The sequence below is a fragment of the Carya illinoinensis genome, chromosome 13 (assembly GCF_018687715.1).
Source record: "Carya illinoinensis cultivar Pawnee chromosome 13, C.illinoinensisPawnee_v1, whole genome shotgun sequence".
NCBI lineage: Eukaryota > Viridiplantae > Streptophyta > Magnoliopsida > Fagales > Juglandaceae > Carya > Carya illinoinensis.
This window is the reverse complement of record NC_056764.1, coordinates 13,911,475-13,930,372: the sequence shown is the minus strand read 5'-3', so window position 1 is coordinate 13,930,372 and position 18,898 is coordinate 13,911,475. Positions and strand designations below refer to the sequence as shown.

General features: G+C 37.4%; 1 protein-coding gene across 1 annotated transcript; it reads left to right on the top strand.

The window, feature by feature from the left end:
• The first annotated feature begins 13,352 nt into the window (after positions 1-13,352).
• LOC122292538 (fasciclin-like arabinogalactan protein 12) lies at positions 13,353-14,566 on the top strand. Its single transcript, XM_043100940.1, has one exon. It carries the CDS (start codon positions 13,512-13,514, stop codon positions 14,445-14,447), a length of 936 nt encoding a protein of 311 aa, XP_042956874.1. The 5' UTR covers positions 13,353-13,511; the 3' UTR covers positions 14,448-14,566.
• The last annotated feature ends 4,332 nt before the right edge of the window (positions 14,567-18,898 follow it).

The following is an 18,898-nucleotide window of genomic DNA, read 5'->3' as shown; positions in this document are numbered from 1 at the left end:
ACAAATGAGGAAAAGGTAGGGAGATAATGGGTCCCCCTACCTTAAACCCCTAGAAGGAATAATAGAGGCACTCGGTTTCCCATTCACCAAAAAGGCTTAGTAAATAGACTGTACACACACTACATTATTAGGTCCACCCATCTCTCTTCGAATCCCATTTTAACCATCACTGCCTTTAAATAACCCCACTCAACTGTATCGTATGTTTTTGAAATATCAAGTTTTTAGGTGATACTCCCCTTTTTACCCCTTTACCTCGACTTCATTGAGTGAACAATCTCATAAGCTGCTACAATGTTATGTGTGAAGAGTCGCCCAAGTATAAATGCATTCTGATTCAAAGAGATCACATGATTAAGCAACCCTTTTAATCTATTGGCTAAAGTTTTTGCAATGATTTTGTACAAAACATTGCAAAGACTAACGAGCCTGAAATCCCCTATTGTTTTTGCATCCTTAACCTTGGGAATCAAAACCCCATGCATGTGATTAATTGTCATTGAGTTGCCATTCCCTTTAAGAAAACTTAGGATTGTATCAGTCACCTCAACCCCACTACCTTCCAAAAAGCTTGATAGAATGAGGCCCCAAAGCCATCTAGGCCTGGAGATTTCAGAGGTCTAATCTGATGTATTGCTACTTCCACCTCTTCTTTAGTAAACTCTCTCTGCAAAGCCTCATTCATCTCATATGTAACTCTGTGCTCCATTGTAAAAAGGCAAGTCTCAATAGCTTCACTCGATGGAGAAGTACTCTAATACACTTCTTTATAGTGACTGTAAAAAGCCCCTCCAATATTTTCCTGGTCCTCCCATAGCCTGCCATTAGAATGCATCACCTCTTTTATTTGATCTTTCTACCTTTCTTATAAGGCACATGCATGAAAAAACTTGGTATTTTTATCACCAAGTTTATACCAGTTCTTTTTTTTCCCTCTACCTCCATTTCATATCTTCTTGAACTAACAAAACCCCAACCTACTTTTGAAGGCTTCTGATCACCTCAACATTTCTTGGCCCCTCAGTGTCTTGCAGTAGCTTCATTTTCCAAGTTAATCTATCAATATCCTTCTCTCTCTCTTTCTCTCTCTCTCTCTCTCTCTCTCTCTCTCTCTCTCTCTATATATATATATATATATCCTGTTCTTTATCTCTTGTCCACTCTTTCAATCTACCACTACAATTTTTCAGTAGATTCTGAACCTTAAGTAGAGGCTCAGTAATACGTACCTGAGTTACCCATCCACCCCTTACCACCTCCTTACACTCCTCATCTTTCACCCAAGAAGTCTCAAAGTTGAATTTCCTCCCCTTTCTACCAAAACCAGTGAAGGATTCCACAACAGAAAGCACAATATGCCTGTGGTAAGAACTTATAGCTGTTAATGCCTCCACCTTCACCTTTTGAACATTTCTCTCCATTCTTGATTGGCTACAAATTTGTCTAGCCTTTCTTTAGTTAAAGTGTGGTCCACATGCTTATTGCTCCAAGTAAAAGGACATCCCACACATCCTAAGTTATTTAAACTCTTTTATTCTAGAACATCTTTAAATTACCCCCATCCCTTTTTCATCACGTAGCTTTCCCCCCATTTTCTCAGCTTGGATCAAAATCTCATTAAAGTCACCAGCAACACACCAAGCCTCCCCTTTCTTAGGTTACAAAGAAGCTAATAACTCCCGTGACAGCTTCCTCTTCTAGAGTTCAAGATGCCCATAGAATTCAGTAAAGAACCAATTCTTACTACCTCCCTCCCCCTCAATTAGATTGCTAATATGCCATTGAGAGTAGTTTGGATCTCCATGTTCAAATCTCTGCCCCAAAACAGTGTCAGTTCCCCCTTTTCCCAACTGGCTCCACTACTAAACATCCCTTCATACCTAGTCTTCTTTTTAAAGCTTCTTCCCTTCCTGCTTTAATCATCACTTCAATTAGAAAAACTATACTAGGCTTATTTACCTTTACCAGAAGGCAAAGGTCCTGAACAATCCGAGGGTTCCCCAACCCTCGGCAGTTTCAACTTAGACAATTCATAATGATTGATCGAGCTAACTCGTAGCCTCTACCATAACTTCAATATCAATCAACTCTATCCTATCAACCCTTTTTATTTTTTTCTTCTTTCCACCCTCACTGACACCCCCCTCCCCTCCTCCTATCATTCTTTTTTAGAGAACAAAACTATGAGCACCTCCAGCACCCCTCCCTCAAGCTTTTCCCTTCCCCCTACCACCTGGCCTCCCTCATTCCCTTCCCTTCTAGTTTCCTGCACCGTTAGAATTTCCCTAGCAATCCCATAGAGCTAATAAGATTATCATTAGCTATTGAAGTAGAAATAAACCCCTGTATCTCAACCCCCCCACCCCGAACAACATATCTAGACTTCCTCCCTTCACACCCTCTATCACCAAACAATTACCCTTTCTCTATTATCTCTAGCCTCCCTCTCCACCTCACTCTGCAAATCCTTAAGTCCAACAGCTTGCGAACCTTCACTCTCCCCATTATTTTCAAATTTAAAGCACTCCTCTTCTCCACCCACCTATCTCCTCACCTCTTTAGATCTGCCTCTGCCTACCATTTTTACTCTCATCCATGGACCATATTGACCTATCACCCCCTTTGTCTTGCATAAACCCCTTTCCACCATGCACAATACACCCACATTGAGACATATCCTTGGTAACTTCTCATATTGAAAAGGAATCCACATCTTCTCCCCCTGCAGATTAATTGTCCTTCCTTTCTCTAAATTCTTCCTTAAATCTAGCACCACATTCACCCTCATGAATTTCCCTCATGCTACATCTCCATCGACCTCTACCTCTTTGACACACTCAACTGACTCCCCTAACATCTCCCCCATCTTGCGATTCATGCAGTCCAAAGGTAACTTGGACATATGAATCCAAAAACATTGATGGAAGAAATCCACAATTTGAAGTTGGGCATTACCAATATACGGCATTAACCCAAACAAATGGCTATCAAATAACCATGGACACCCCCACATCACCTTCTTCTTATTCCTCCGATTTGCGAATGAAATACCAAAATGGTTAGAACCAAGATCTCGGAAGGCTAGAGGTTTATTTACCTTCCAGATCTTTTCCATGGTAGCCCTGATGACTTCCCTACCAATATTTTGCTCCACAAAGGCCTTCCCAATCAAGCTTCTATCCCCTATTTTCTTCAGACCTTCACTTTCACTAGAGTGTATATTGATTGATTCATTCTCTTCATCGTTCAACTTTAGCTTCTCCCAAATTTCCTCCAATCCCTCAATAGAACCACCCTCTATTGAACAGCGTAAACAGATAATCTCACAGTCCCTTCACCTGAGTGAGAAAATAGACCTCCCTCCACCTAGGCTATTATTGTTCCTTTTGCATTCAGAAAGAAGAGAGAGATCAACACCGTTAGAGGAGACTCTAGTACTTATACTATAATATAAATTGGCTAATAATAATTTAGTATAGGTAAACAACATACTATTACTACCATGTAACACTAATAAATAATAACATGTAACACTAATATATAATAACTAATGTATAGTAACATTTAGGTCTCGTCTAGATTTGAAAAGTATTTCATTTCATCTCATCATTACAACTTTTCTAAATTTCCATATAAAATATAATAAACAATTCAATTTTTCAAATCCTAATTCAACTTTTTCAAATCTCAAAACAATAATAATATTAAAAAAAATTCTAACAAAGTTTTATTTAACTTTCATCTAAAACCATCTCATCTAATCTATTTTTTTATTTTATTTTTTTAAAGACGGAAAAATCCCCTATTATTCAGATAAACCCTCACTTTTGGCGAAGGAATACCTTATACATTTTAAATGTCATCCAACTTATTCCAAAAAGAAATAAGTCACTATATACCAAGAATAAAGCCACCATATACCCTAAATATAAACTCCTTCCCTATAAACAGAAATATAAAACAAGTAAAGGTAAAAGCAAAACCAGAACCACTTCAAACCATTCTAGTGCATGAAACCTGTCGTAAGTATGCTAAACCAAGTCTATCAATTCTGACAATACCAATAAGCTGGGAAGGAAGATGTTGAGCTGAAGACCAAATGAAATTATAGCTAGTGCCACCCATCCTAGCCAGACAATCTGCTGCACAATTAGCTTCCCTTAACGCATGCTGAACCTAAACCAACAATTCCTACAATAGACACCTTATTTCCTCCCAAAAATCTTCTAAATACCGCAAACTACAACAATCCTCCCTTAACCAAGAAATGACTAATATCGAATCCATCTCTATCATAACATTGTTAAAACCCATTTCCTTGTAGTGTCGAAATCCCTGCAATAACACCATCAACTCAGCTTTGTTATTAAAACATACTCCAAGACTAGCAGCATATGCAAATTGAAAAATACCTTTGTCATTGCACAAAACACCACATGCACCCAACTCCCTGGGATTCCCTTTGCTACTACCATCTACGTTCAATTTAAACCAACCCAAATTTAGTTTTTTTACCAATAAACAACAATCACCTTATTTAGTTTAGGAGGCTGAATAGGGACCTGCAACATATTCAAAATTTTCACATCTCTCCAATGCAATCTAGAGACAGCTTTAAGTTTAGTACTTACCCAACCAATCCAATACTTAACGGATCTCTTTAAAGAAACAATAATTTCTCTTTTCCCTTCCATACTAGCCAAGCATCTCATACACCACAGGCTCTAAGTGATAATTACTGGAATTGACCCAATTAAATTCCCAACCAGCGAAGTTTTTTTTGTGCATCTAAACCATGCCTCCACCGACTCCCTCCAAGTTCTTTGAGCAACATAAGGAATCCCCAAAGTGTAAGAGGCCAATATCCATATAGCAACAGCTACCCTTCCCTTATAAAGAACATGATTTAAATCTTCAAAAGCACCCTCCTCACAACACTCAAATTTTAATACCAAAGTTATACCAATTCGCCATATATGATCATCAACACTCAAGCTTTGAGATAAAGCTTTCCACATAGTAATTGAGAACTTCTTAGGCAGCGCCGAATGCCATATCCAATCTATCCACTAATGTTAATATTTATACTTGTACTATAGTATTGATTGTAGACAATTACATATTCTTATACTAATAGTATTACATGTTATTAACTTGTTATACTTGTACTACTATTGTTATACATTGTTATACATGCATGTCATTAAGATGTATACTCATATATAATAACACTAGTATAATAACATATAATAATGACTCTATACATATACTATTTAACTAATGTCTAATTACATATTTTGGTATAACAATTGTTAGTATACTCTATAACAATTGTTAGAATTATTATATTAGTGTTATTATATATATACATTGGTATTACATTTACTATAACTCTATAATATAATTATACTCTATGATCTAATTGCACTATAGGGTTTAAATACAATTGTTAGTATTTATACTTGTACTATATTGTTGATTGTAGACAATTACATACTGTTATACTAATAGTATTTCATGTTATACTTGTACTATACTAGATTACTAGACTACTTGTGTCTAACTTATTCCTATTATAGTTTATAAACTTGTACTATAGTGATTAAATACATATTATTACATTAGTTTCTAACTTACTACTAACTTTATGATATACTAGAATTAGTATTATATGTTATTATACTAGTGTTATTATGTATGAGTATACATGTTTTTTTTTTTTTAAATGAAACAGAATTTCATTAAACCATCAAGAAACAATACAACCTTTGTCTCTCAAAATAGACGCCAGAACCTCATATGGTCCTTCTTCTATCCACATAGATTCGGAAATTAGACCCCTAGCAAATTGTGTAGCAACATTTGCTACCTGATTGCCCCCTCTCTTGGTGAACACTACCTTCCAATTAGCCTGCCTTTCCATGAAGAATTGAATGTCTTCAACTAGCCGACCCTTCCAAGAACAATCCACACTCTTGCCAGTAATAATATCAATCACTTATTTTGCATCACCTTCAAAAACCATATGAGAAAACCCCAGCTCTTGATACAATTGCATAGCTTTAGCAAAACATAGCATTATGCATGAAAAACTGAAGGAACATGGAGTTTTGGAGCAGAGAGTACCACCTCTACATCACCCCTACCATCACTCAAGGCAATACCAATCCCCATGCTTCTGTTTTCTACTACATAAGATGCATCAAAGTTTAACTTATAGAACAACTCCTCAGCTGGTGACCATAAAATTCTATCTTCTACTTACTGCTGCAGAAAGTTGCTACTTTTGAAATTGACATACAGCCTGAAACATTTCAAAATCATTCAATGTAGACATATAAAGGAAAGCTGGACTTTGGAACTTTTGCTCAAAAACCCATCTATTCCTCATTTCCCACAATTTATGAAAAACAACTGCAACTTGTTCCAACTACTATCCATCTAGTTTCAAAAACATCTCACTCCATAAAACAGTAAAGTCCACAAAAGCTGGCTGCCATTCCCTCACAGGACTAGCTACTTCACCTCATACATGAGATGTAGCAAGACATGTTCAGAGCACATGCAAAATTGACTCATCCTCTTTAGTGCAAATAGGGCACAAGCCATCTTTAATAATATGGTTTTTCGCTCAAGCACACTTTGTGGGTAATATATCATTAAGTGATTTCCATAAAACTTGCTTCACTTTCCTTGGGACCTGCAAAGCCCAGACTTTCTTCCATGGAACCTTCCCCCCAGCAGCATTTGAGGACTGGCCCCTATTTAGTCTCTTCATCTCATAATCCACGAAGTATGCACTCTTAACAAAAAATTTTCCATTTGAAGCCATCACCCGTTTTTCTTATCATTTGCACCCCGAATACTAATTGGTAGGCTAGAAATTAATTGAGCATCTTTTGCATTAAAAACAACCTCTATTAGATCTGCCCTTTATTCATGAGTCTCAGTATTCATCAAATCAGCAACTCTAGCATCCATATCTAACAAATTAACAGGAGTTTTGTAATATCCACTCCTTCTTCTTCTTCTTCTTTAAGTATGAGCCTTGATCTACGTGTCAAACTTTGGTGTACATGTCGAGCCTCGTTCTACGTGTCGATCTACTGTTGAGCTTCGGTCAATGTGCTGAGCCTCTTTCTACGTGTCGAGCTTCAATGTATCTGATGAGCCTCGATCTACGTGTTGAACCTTATCCTACGTGCCGTACCTCGATGGTATGTTTCAAAAGTTATCCAGCGGATTTCAAAGTAAGATAGATATTTTAATGCTTACTATAATAATTTAATGAGCTTTAAAAATATTATAATTGTGGATAATTACTTAAATTAAATATTTTAGTTGTTTTAAAATATTAAAAGGTTTAACTTTACGTTGAAAACTCTTATTTAATTTAAATGGTTTTATTCTCTTTGAGTAATTAACGATACTTTAACTTTTTATTTAATGATGAAGAAATATTATTTTATAAACTTTAGTTTATAAAATAATATTCTATCTTAATTCCTCTCAGTGTTTTATTTAAGTGTTTTATTTTAATAAAACACTTACGCTTTTTCAAATCAGTGTTTAAACTCATCGTTAGATCGTTTTGAGGATCCCGAAACATAGGATTAGGATTAAATACCCAGGCCCCTTACTTTTCCTCCTCACATTTTCTCTTTTTCCTTTTCTTCTTTCTCTCTCTTCTCTTTCTTCCCATGCACGTCCAGCCCGTGCCTTTGGTTCCTCCACTGTACGTGAGCTTCAAGTCTTCCAGCCGGCGCCACCTCCAACCGCCGTGCCCCACCTCCCACACCAGCATGATCCTCCCCCACTGGTGAGCACTACTGCATCGGTGGTGAGCTACACCAGCCATCTCCTCTCTCTCTTTCTTCCTCCAAGTAAATGGGTCTTCAAGACTTTTCCTCCTCTTTGAGCCACCATACACGGCCAAAATAGCCACCAAGCACCACCAATGGATTCACCACGTCATGGGCTTCCTCCCCATGTCCTCCTTTCTCCCTAACTCTCTCTCTTTCTCCGATGGGTCTACACTTATACACATACGGTTGCACTGCCGTGCACCACCGTACACAACTACTCACAGTGTTTCACCACCACCACCTTGTTCCTCTCATCACCACGACCTTCCCCAAGAAATTTCATCCCCAACGGAGTCTTATACAGCTCTCACTCTCCCTCACTCTCCAAGGCATGAAACTAACTTCAAGTGGTCGATCCGCCGCCGTGAGCCACCGTATGGCCACCACCTCACCACCACAACTTCACCATATCTTCCTCTACCTTTCCCTCGCTTCCCATGAAGTTCTATGGCCTTCCTCCACTCCAACAAACTCCCACCATTTTGGATGTACTGTTCAAGGCGTGATGCCGCCTTGCTCCGCCACCTTTGACCACCACAAGGCCACCTTGAGCCTTTCCGAGGCCATGCCTAACTATCCTCAAGCCCAAATCATCACTTTATGTGGTTGACAGCCACCGTACGCGATATTACCGCCACGTATGCTCCTCCAACGCATGATCGTGACGAGCAATGAGCGACGAACGGGTTATCCCATCAATGGTATAACCCTCTATCCCTAGTTATTACGTATAAAGTAGTTGATTGATTAGACTATAAATTGTGTAGTTAGTAGTTGTGGAGTTCGCTGCGTAGTTGTGAAGTGAAGTGTAGTTGTGAAGTGTTGGGCTTGATTGTGTAGTATTGTGGACTATGCTGTGAGTATGGATGTGAAATGGATGTCGTAGTTATGCTACGACATGAAGTGTGAAAAGAGTACGCGTGGAGCGTACTCTGTGTAGTGCAGCGATGCGCCATGTGACGTGCGCTATAGTGATGTGTGGCGTAGAATGAAGGGAGTGCGCGTGAAGCGTACTCTGTGTTGTATGGTGATGCATTGTGTGGTGTGCGTCATGATAATAAGTGTCATAGCGAAAGGAGTACGCATGCCATGTACTCCATGTCGGGTAGCGATGCACCGTGAGACATGCATTGTAGTGATGTGTGTCGTAGTGTGGATAGAAGAGAGTTCACGTGAGTGTACTATGTGCTAGGTCGTGATATACCGGATGGCGTGTCACGAAGGGTTAAATGGCGTACCAGAGAAACGTGGAGTGTATGGTGTAGCATCGGGAAATTGTGTAACAGTGTCCCGAAGCAATGGTGATGTGGCTGTAATCCAAGGTGATGGGTGTCGCCTTGAGACTGACTTGTGGCTGAAGGTATGTGTGGAGCGGTGAAAAAGGTATCAGAGAGTGCAGTGGAAGCACGATGGACATCGTGTTGTTATTAGAGAATATTTCTCGAGCTGTATAGTGTGACAAAGGTGCATTTCTGGATGCAGTCCTCTTGTCAAGTGGCGGGAACTGTGTAACAGTGTTCCGAAGCATTGATGATGTGAACTGTAGTTCGGGGTGCCGGGTGTCATTTTGTGGTTGACTATGGCTAAGAGTATATGGAAGTGGTGGAAAAGTATCAAAGCGTGCAGTAGAAGTATGATGGGTATCGAACAATGTGACGTGACAGAGGTGTATTTGTGGATGCAATCCTCTCCTATCAATTGTTGGGATGAACTTGTACAGGGCCGGAAAGTAGGAAGAGTCCTATTGACTGGGTCTGAGCAAGTTGGTATTGGTGTATGGAGCTTGTTTATGCAAGCGGACGTTCATTGGAATTATAAGTTACTCTTAGATGATAAAAGGGGATGAGATACAGGTGTCTTTGGCGAGACACATCTGTCAGATAGGTTTACCATATGTAATGGGTAATTTGTCCTTAGCAGAGTTACATGGTATTTTAGCCCGTGGCTTGAATTCATGTAACTTGACTGGATGGGAATGAAGATTTCGTATAGGCTAGGATATGTGAAGATAGTGACGAGTATATAGTCTAAGGTTGGGACGCATGACTTTGTCGGTCGGAATCATACGTCGGATTGTGGAAATAGAAGAACGAGATGGAGGTCTTAGTATCTTAACCCTAAAGTAAATCATGAAAGTTCACTTTAAAGAATAAGACTCCGAAGGTTTTAGCATAGTAAATGGTATATAAGAGCCTAGGGATGGACGGAGAGTGTTCCAAGTGAGGCATAGTTCTATTTTTTAGAATAGTTCCTTATGCATTAGATAGATGATAACGTAAGGTTATGTGTATGCATGTAGGTTCCCATCTGACACGCACATGAATGGACTACATGGATTGAGTATGACATGAAGTCCAAGTATTATGTTCATACTCTTCTAGAGTTTTCTTTATAGAAACAAAGAAGAAGAGGACGAAAGCTTTTCTTTAAAAGGAAAACAAAACTTTCCTCCACGAGACACGCTTTACTAAAGAAAAAGAATGAAACGTAGGTTTTCAAGTATAAGTATGTAGCGGCCTTCCTTGACAACCCCTCTTTATGCACCAAAAGTATGTACGTGTATGCATGTGAATGGATGCCATAAGTAGTATATATTGTATGTATGTTCATGAAAAGAAACGAAAAGAAGCTTTAAGAAACGTAAGAACTGTTAAGGACTGTAAGAACTGAAACTGAAATGAAAAGAAAAAAAGGAAAAGAAAGAAAACAAATTTTTAAAGTAACTCTCTTACGTAAAAATGATTCTTTCTAAAATAACTTTTTCAACTTGTTGTAGTAATGAATTAAGCTTCTCAGCACAAATAAGAAACAAGAATGGGGACAAAGAGTCACCTTAGCGTAGCCCTCTTGAAGGAACAATAGTATCCCTTGGTACCCCATTTCTGTTAACTAACAATTTTGACACAAGCCATGATTAAACCAATCCATCTTGAACCAAAACCCAACTTGAGTAACATTGCCTCCAAATAATCCCATTCCACCCTATTATATGCCTTAGACCTTACTTTGTTGTCTTGACTGCATAGTATGTAACAACTCATAGACAACCATAATATTATTTTTTATAAGCCTACCTGGAATAAAGACACTTTAATTCCAAGAAATAACCATAGACAACACCCTTTTCATTCGACTAGCTAAGACTTTAGAAATTAGCTTATAGAAGACACTGCATAACCTAATATGTCTAAAATCATGCATAGAAGTAGGAGAGTTTACCTTAGGAACCAAGGCAATATGGGTGATTGAGATCTGCAGGCATGATGCCACTATGCAAAAAGGCCAAAATTGAATAGAGACTTCATCGCCAACTATTTCTCAATGATCTTGATAAAAATCATCACTAAACCCATCAGGTTCTGGTGCTTTAAATGGGGACATTTGCTTCGAATACTATTTAATATGTTATTATGCATTGGTTATTATACATTATGAGTACTTATTATTAACAAATACTATTTAACTAATGTCTAATTACAATTACATATTGCTATACTAAGAGTATTACATGTTATTATCATACCACTATTGTTTGAATGAAGTTTCGCAATTGCATTGGTTGATTTCAAATAATTTGTAAATAGTTGTAAAAGAGTTGTAGATGTATCATTTTTTTTATTATGCCACATCAGCCTTTATTTTAATTAATCTTATCATTAATTCAAATAATGGAAGTTCTCTAACCATTTTATCATGGGTCATTGAAAGAGGTCAATGTAGCCAGTTCAAATAGTTTAGAACATATATCATTAACATTCTAATATTGAAAATAAATCTATTAATAGAGAGAAACTACCTTTTAGCTTGGAGATTTTGCAAACCCAATCATCTGTGTCTTCACTCAAAAACCATTAGCCATAAACTAACAAGAATCATAAAGGTTTTTGGAAGGGATAGTCAAGGCAAGGCAAAGGGATATGCCCATATTTTGGGATGCCCAACTCTGAGAACTCAAGAGTTTGGTTTAGTCAGGAAGTCGAGGGACTCAACCTACAGACGTATAAAGGATAATGTAGTGAATAGATAATGCCTCATTGTTATCACAAAGGTTATCCTAACAATTTATTCGAAATTATCAAAGAAAGACTCAGAGGTAAGTACTTATCATCACCTTCATGGTCCTATAAATAACACTTAAAAATTATGCACAAGTCATTCATTGATATATGCATGATATTGAGACCACTTCTCTCAAAATTAGGCATCGGAGTCCCACTGGGCATTTTGTGTCGCCATCTCATATGTTTCAAGTCATTTGTGCAGTCGGTGGTATGAAACATGTCCTTAACAATTCCCACACACAAGAATCAAATTTTCAACCAGTAATAATTTGTGAGCAAACATCCGAACAAACAAAAAAACAAGAGATACTTTCTTGGAACTAAAAATAAAAAATCTTATAAGACAAGAAAATTAGAAATTTCACCTTGGCACGAGAGTAGAGAATGAGAGAAAGGAAGAAACATGCACAAATACAACAAGAAAAGCTTAATCTTCCTTGGATTTGAGCAATATCATCTATTTGCGTTCACTTTGCATTCTTACTAATAATAAATCTATTTACACTCATTTTTTTCATTAATCTTCTTTCTGATTTAATTTGTTTTTGGCCAAACGTTTTGCAGTATATATATATACCTGTTTACTTACATATTTAATTTTTAGACAATAATTTCAATTTTTATTTTTCCAGAAAATTCTCGTAATTTCAAATTTTATAATTAATAAATAGTTTTCAGAATATTTTCTCTTTGTTGCATCTTTTATCCGTTTCAATGTAAAATCCAACGGCCGCACATAGATGGGTTTCAAATTTGCATTATACCTAGCTATGAGAATAGGAAGCTTGGAATTCCCGTTGCAGAATAGTTGATAATTCCGGAGTGTTTAGTGCAATTTTAAGATTGAAAATAATTGAAAGTCTTTTAATAAAAAAAAAAAGAGACACAGACAGGGATAGAGAGAGATAGCCAATCTTCATCATGCGTGGGCATTATGAGAGCTGTATCTGACGGCATACACTACAAGAAAATTGGCAAAATTGGCCAATTTAATTGGCAAAATTGGCCAATTTTCTTGTAGTGATAGGCCAATTGCTAAACCATTCTCTCTCTCTCTCTGATCTCTCTCTGATAGTTCTGTTGTGTACATGAGTAACATGTCCACTTAATTAGCATCCCATCTCTTAACTTTTTTTCAAACAAAAAGGTCTGGAAAGGAGACAATCGTATTCATTAATTGGCCGCAGATCCAATATTTGAGATCCCCTCTCTTTTTCCCCGCTACCTTCCCAATAATTAGCAGACTATTTGTAAAACCTCACACTCTATATATCTACTCTCTCTTCTAACTCTTGATCAAGACAGATAAGCTGCATACAACTTAGGATTTCTAACTAATAATTTTACCCTTTCACCTAACTTCACTCAGTTCACTCTCTCCCGGCCCTTATAAAATCCCTGCCCTAGTCCGTCTCAAAACATCAACACTTCTGCGCATACCATCTTGCATTTCCAAATATCCCAAGCAAAAGAAAGCCGAGCTAAATTACAAAGCCCACCAAACAGGCCTTCTTCTCCCTCTTACACATACCAAGCCTCCAGAAAGCACCACTCTTGCATTTGATAAGCACTAAAAGTATCGTGGATGATGACAAAACCCGGTGTCTTTTCCCTCCCGATTCTACTTTTTCTCTTCCATGTTATTAACACTTTAGCTCAGCCCACCGCGGCTCCAGTCCAATCCACTGCGGCTCCAACTCCACCTGCCAATGCTCCAGCCAAGCCCGCCAAGGCCCCAAGCTCACCTGCCACGCCTCCTGCCTCACTTGCTAAGCCTCCAATCCAATCTGCTAGGGCGCCTGCCCAGTCTGTCCAAGTACCTGTACAAAAAGGCTCGATGGACGTCACAAAAATCCTTGCAAAGGCACACGGTTATACAGTCTTTATTCGCCTATTAAAAAGCACCGGATTGGCAGCGCAGCTTTACGGGCAACTCAACAATTCGAACAATGGCTTTACCATCTTTGCACCTACAGATTCAGCATTTTCGAATCTCAAACCCGGCACTATAAACTCTCTATCTGACCTACAAAAGACTCAGCTAATACAATTTCACATCTTGAACTCCGTGATTGGCCTGTCCAACTTTCAAACTCTAAGCAATCCAGTGCCAACAGAGGCCGGTGATACTAGCGCCGGAGAATTTCCCCTAAATGTGACCACTGCTGGCAACCAAGTGAACATTTCGACCGGCCTTGTGAATACCACAATGGGTGGTACAATATATTTGGATAACCACCTTGCGATATATCGAGTGGATAGTGTTCTTCTTCCACTGGACATTTTTTCTCCAAAGCCTAAAAAGGCTGCTGCCCCTAAACCAGCATTGACAGAATCAAATACTACGACTGCTGCAGACAGTCCATCAGGTGGTGGTGGTGGTGCTACAGCCTCTTCTTCTACAACGGACACAGATGCTGCCAAAGTAAATGAGTCTGGTGCAGTAACCCAGAGTACAAACAAAATTTTGCTACCCATCGGAATTGCTGTGGTTGCCTTCTTTGTCGCCAAAGGAACTTGACGGCTTAATATTACCAGCTGGGATTCCCATGGTGCATTCATTTTATTTGTCAAAGCATTGTTTGGTTAAGTTGGGTTGATTACATTGTGTTCTTTCAAAATAATCGCCTTCTTTAATCTCCTTACTCGATCTCTGTCTTTTTTTATTTTTATATGAATTTTGTTTAGATATTTCAAAGCGTTTAGTGGTCGTGATCGTTTATTTTTAACTTTTCAACTCGAATGTAATTATTTTAGAACCAAATTGTGTTAAAGTTAACTAAAAACAGGGGTACAAGAAGAAGGAGGAATTAGGGCTGTAAATCAATTAGTCCATACGATTTCTCAACCAATACTCACTTAGTTAAACTCGAACCGAGGACTCGTGAAAAAAAAAAAAAAAAAATGACTGAATGTGAAAGCAAGAACCCCTTGATTTGTAAATAACACAAACTTGATTAAACTCAACTTGACTCACTTAAGTCTCATTATGGCCCACTCGTTTATGTCTGATTCGGCTCGTTAGCTCGACTCGATTAGAGCTTGTCCATAAATTATTGAATATATATTTATATGTGTGTGTGTTTGTCCGTATAATTTATTTCTATATATTAGTATTCTTACACACACATATATTTCTATACAAGTTCAATTTAGTATGTAAGCCAGTTAGTTATGCCTATATATTAAATACAGCCAATAATAATCCATTATTTAATTAAATACTTAAGTGGTTAACTGTTGTAGATATTTTATAATATGTGTAATAGTTAGTATCTAGGACTTGGTAGGTTGATAAAGCACAATGTAGAAACCATATAAGGTATGAATTCATAAAAATGTTATAATCTTATAATTCAATATAAGTTTTACATATTAGTTGCAAGAATTTCATTAGATATAATATTCTTTTGTAATTTCGTATTCTTAATTATTCAATTCATTCAAAAATAAATAAATAAAAATATACATAAAAGAGTATAAACAATGTTCGAGTAATAACTCGGCACGAGTTCGAGCTTGTTAAAGAGTACATACAAATATCAATAAATAACTCAACCTGGCTTGAGCTTATATTTGATCAGTTCAAGTTTGGCTCGGTGAGCTCTCAGCTCTCAACTCGAGGTCGAGCTTGAACTTGACTCGATAATCCAAAAGCTTGACTTTGCTCGGATCGATTATAGCCTTAACTGAAGTGCCCTAAACAAACATTATTACTGTGCCTGCGGTTGTTAAAAAATAAAATAAAAAGAAAAAAAAGGCGATGGACTAGTGGTTAGATCCTTATTCCTTGGCAAAACCAAAGAGGGAATTGCGTTAAGTGATTTGTAATCACCAAAGCCCATAAGTTTAACCCAGCACGCCTCAAAAAAGAAAAAAAAAAAAAAAAAAAGAGGTCCCAAGACTGTCTCTATTAAGGCTTACACCCCAAAACTCTATTTTTCTTCCCCATCCTTTGCCTAGGTGCCCCAACATCTTCCCCACATTTCTCTCGTCCTGTACTGACACCCTATATACATGAGCAATTTTTGTACTATGTTTCTCTACAGCATAAAATGTGAATATGAAATCTAAAATATTTGATTAAATTATATGATATTTATCAGTTTAGTAATTTGTTATAAAATGTTAGAGCAGACTAAAACCCTGAGGCGTAAGATTCTATTCTACTCTGATTTCTAACCCCGCTAGGGGATATAATAATGACCTCTAATTTATGACCCACCATGGGATATAATAGTAGTCTTTTATTTCTGATGTGATACCCCTATATGATAAGATTGAGGGTAGGTGATATATGTAATCCTACATTGCTTGGGAATGATAAGTTCTTGCTCTTTATAAGATTCCAATGAAACTCCAATTGTATCATTGACTAGTATTTTTAGAGTATAGGCCATGTAGTTTAGGCATTCTATTGGGGTATTACAAATAATATCAGAGCCAAGTTTTAAGACATATTAAGATAACAAGATGTTATCTTAAACCCCCTCCTCGCAACCTCGGTCTTCCTAAGACCCTTGTCGTTTCGAAAAAAAAACCCTAGCCTCCAGACTCCAGCCTGTCGCCCATCACCCATTGCCTTATGATCTCTTCCACTGCCGTCAAAATGTCGACCTTCAAATACCCATCTGACTCTGACCCTTTTGAACCCTCACTCCCTCAATTTCTAATTTTTCTTGAAAAAACCCTAGCCTCCAGCCCGTCGACCGTCACTCACCTCTTGGTCTCTTCCTCCAAGGTGTAGACATTAAGAAGATCCTCCCCCTCTTGATCCATGTCTCTCGTGTCTTGATTTGTTTCAATTTTTTTGGGTTAATTTTTTTGCTTTTGATCTAATTTTACATATGCATTTTGGTTTTATTTTTTTGGATGATTTTGGTGATTGGGTGGTTCATGGTTATTGGTTGTGATCTGTGATGGGTTGTTTGTGATCTGGGATTGGGTGTTGTGAATCTTCTTTTTCAAATATGTGATTTGGTGTTGGGTGGTTGTAAATCTGAGTCTGCTCCGATTTTGATTTCTCCGTGACAGAACAGAGTCTACAAGGGTCAGAGTCAAAGTTTAAACTTGAACTCCGACAAAATCAAAATCAGAGTCGGCATTAGGGCATACCGACTCCAATTGAATCCGGTGCTCAGCCCTACACTAGAGGTGGCTCCCACCCATCAACTATAGTCAGCTACAATTCTTTTGTTTTCTAAGTTTGAATTTGAAGATTTTTAATCAGGTTAGGAAGATCCCCCCCCCCCCAACCCATGCCCCAAAATGTTAGGATGTGTTTACCCTGCACATTCATTTTTAAAAAGTTGGCATATATGTGACCCACATGAAAAAACCCACTTTTTAATGGTGGGTATCACTAGACTAAAGTACTTTAAAGGAAGTGCACAACACTTATACACCCTAGAATTGTATCCCTCTTCAAATTATATATATATATATATATATATATAATCTAAGGTAGTTTTTTTTTTTAAATGATAAGCGTACAATTAGTCTATAACTATTTACCACTCTATTTACATTTGTTGCAAGTCATCCATGCAGTTGGTGGTGTGAAACACGTCGTTAACAGTTCCCACACAAGAATTTTCAACCCATAATAACCTGGAAGCAAACACCCAAGCAAAGAAAAAAAACAAACAATATTTTCTTTGAACTAAAAATACAAAATCTAATCAGACAAGGAAATTAGAAATTTCATCTTGGCATGAGAGTGGAGAATGAGAGAAAGGATGAAACACGATGGATTGCTGCACATTGATACAAACCCAAATTGATATGGGCATCTAGGACCAGACGTTGATTCTGTTAAAATGTCTTGAGAATGTGTATCTGCACAAATATAACTAGAAAAGCAAAGACCGTTTGGATTGAAAAACCATCTTATCTCATCTAATCTTATCATTACAATTTTTTCAAATTTCGTATAAAATATAATAAACAACTCAACTTTTCAAATCTTAAAACAATATTGTATTCAACTTTCATCTAAAACCATCTTATCTCACTATTCAAATAACCCTGAATCTTTCTTGGATTTGAGCAATATCAAATTTTTTTTTCACCAAATAATCTATGTACGTTCACTTTTGCATTCTTACTAATAATAAATCCATTTACATTCATTTTTTCACAAATAGTCTCTCTCTCTCTCCCTCTCGCAAAATTTTTGGCATTATTCCTATTTACCTACGTATTTAATTTTTAGGCATTAATGTCGATATCTATTTTCTCGGAAAATTCTCATAATTTCAAATTTTATAATTAATAAATAGTTTTCAGAGTTTTCTCTCTTTATTGCGTGTTTTATCCGTTTCAATGTACAATCCAACGGCCACATAAGATCATGAGTTTCAATTAAATTATCAAGATTCCTAGCTATGAGAATAGGAAGTTTGGAATTCCCGTTGCAGAATAGTTGATAATTCCGGAGTGTTTAGTGCAATTTTAAGAATGAAAATAATTGAAACTCTTTTAAAATAAAAAATAAAAAAGAGACAAAGACAGGGATAGAGAGAGATAGCAAATCTTCATCGTGCGTCCGTATGAGCGCTGTCTCTGACGGCATAGGCCAATTGCTAAATCTCTGTGTCTCGGTGTGATAGACTGATAGTTCCGTTGTGTACATGAGTAACGTGACCACTTAGCATCCCATCTCTTAACTTTTTTCAATCGAAAAGTTCTGGAAAGAAGGCAATCGTATTCATTGATTGGCCGCAGATCCAATATTTGAGATCCCCTCTCCTTTTCCTCGCCACCTTCCCAATAATTAGCAGACTATTTGTAAAACCTCACACTTTATATATCTACTCTCTCTTCTAACTCTTGATCAAGACAGATAAGCTGCATACAACTTAGGATTTCTAACTAATAATTTTACCCTTTCACCTAACTTCACTCACTTCACTCTCTCCCGGCCTTTATAAAATCCCTCCCCTAGTCCGTCTCAAAGCATCAACACTTCTG

Excerpts from the sequence above, each read along its gene's own strand:
- LOC122292538 (XM_043100940.1), top strand. The coding sequence starts at position 13,512 with ATGATGACAAAACCCGGTGTCTTTTCCCTCCCGATTCTACTTTTTCTC.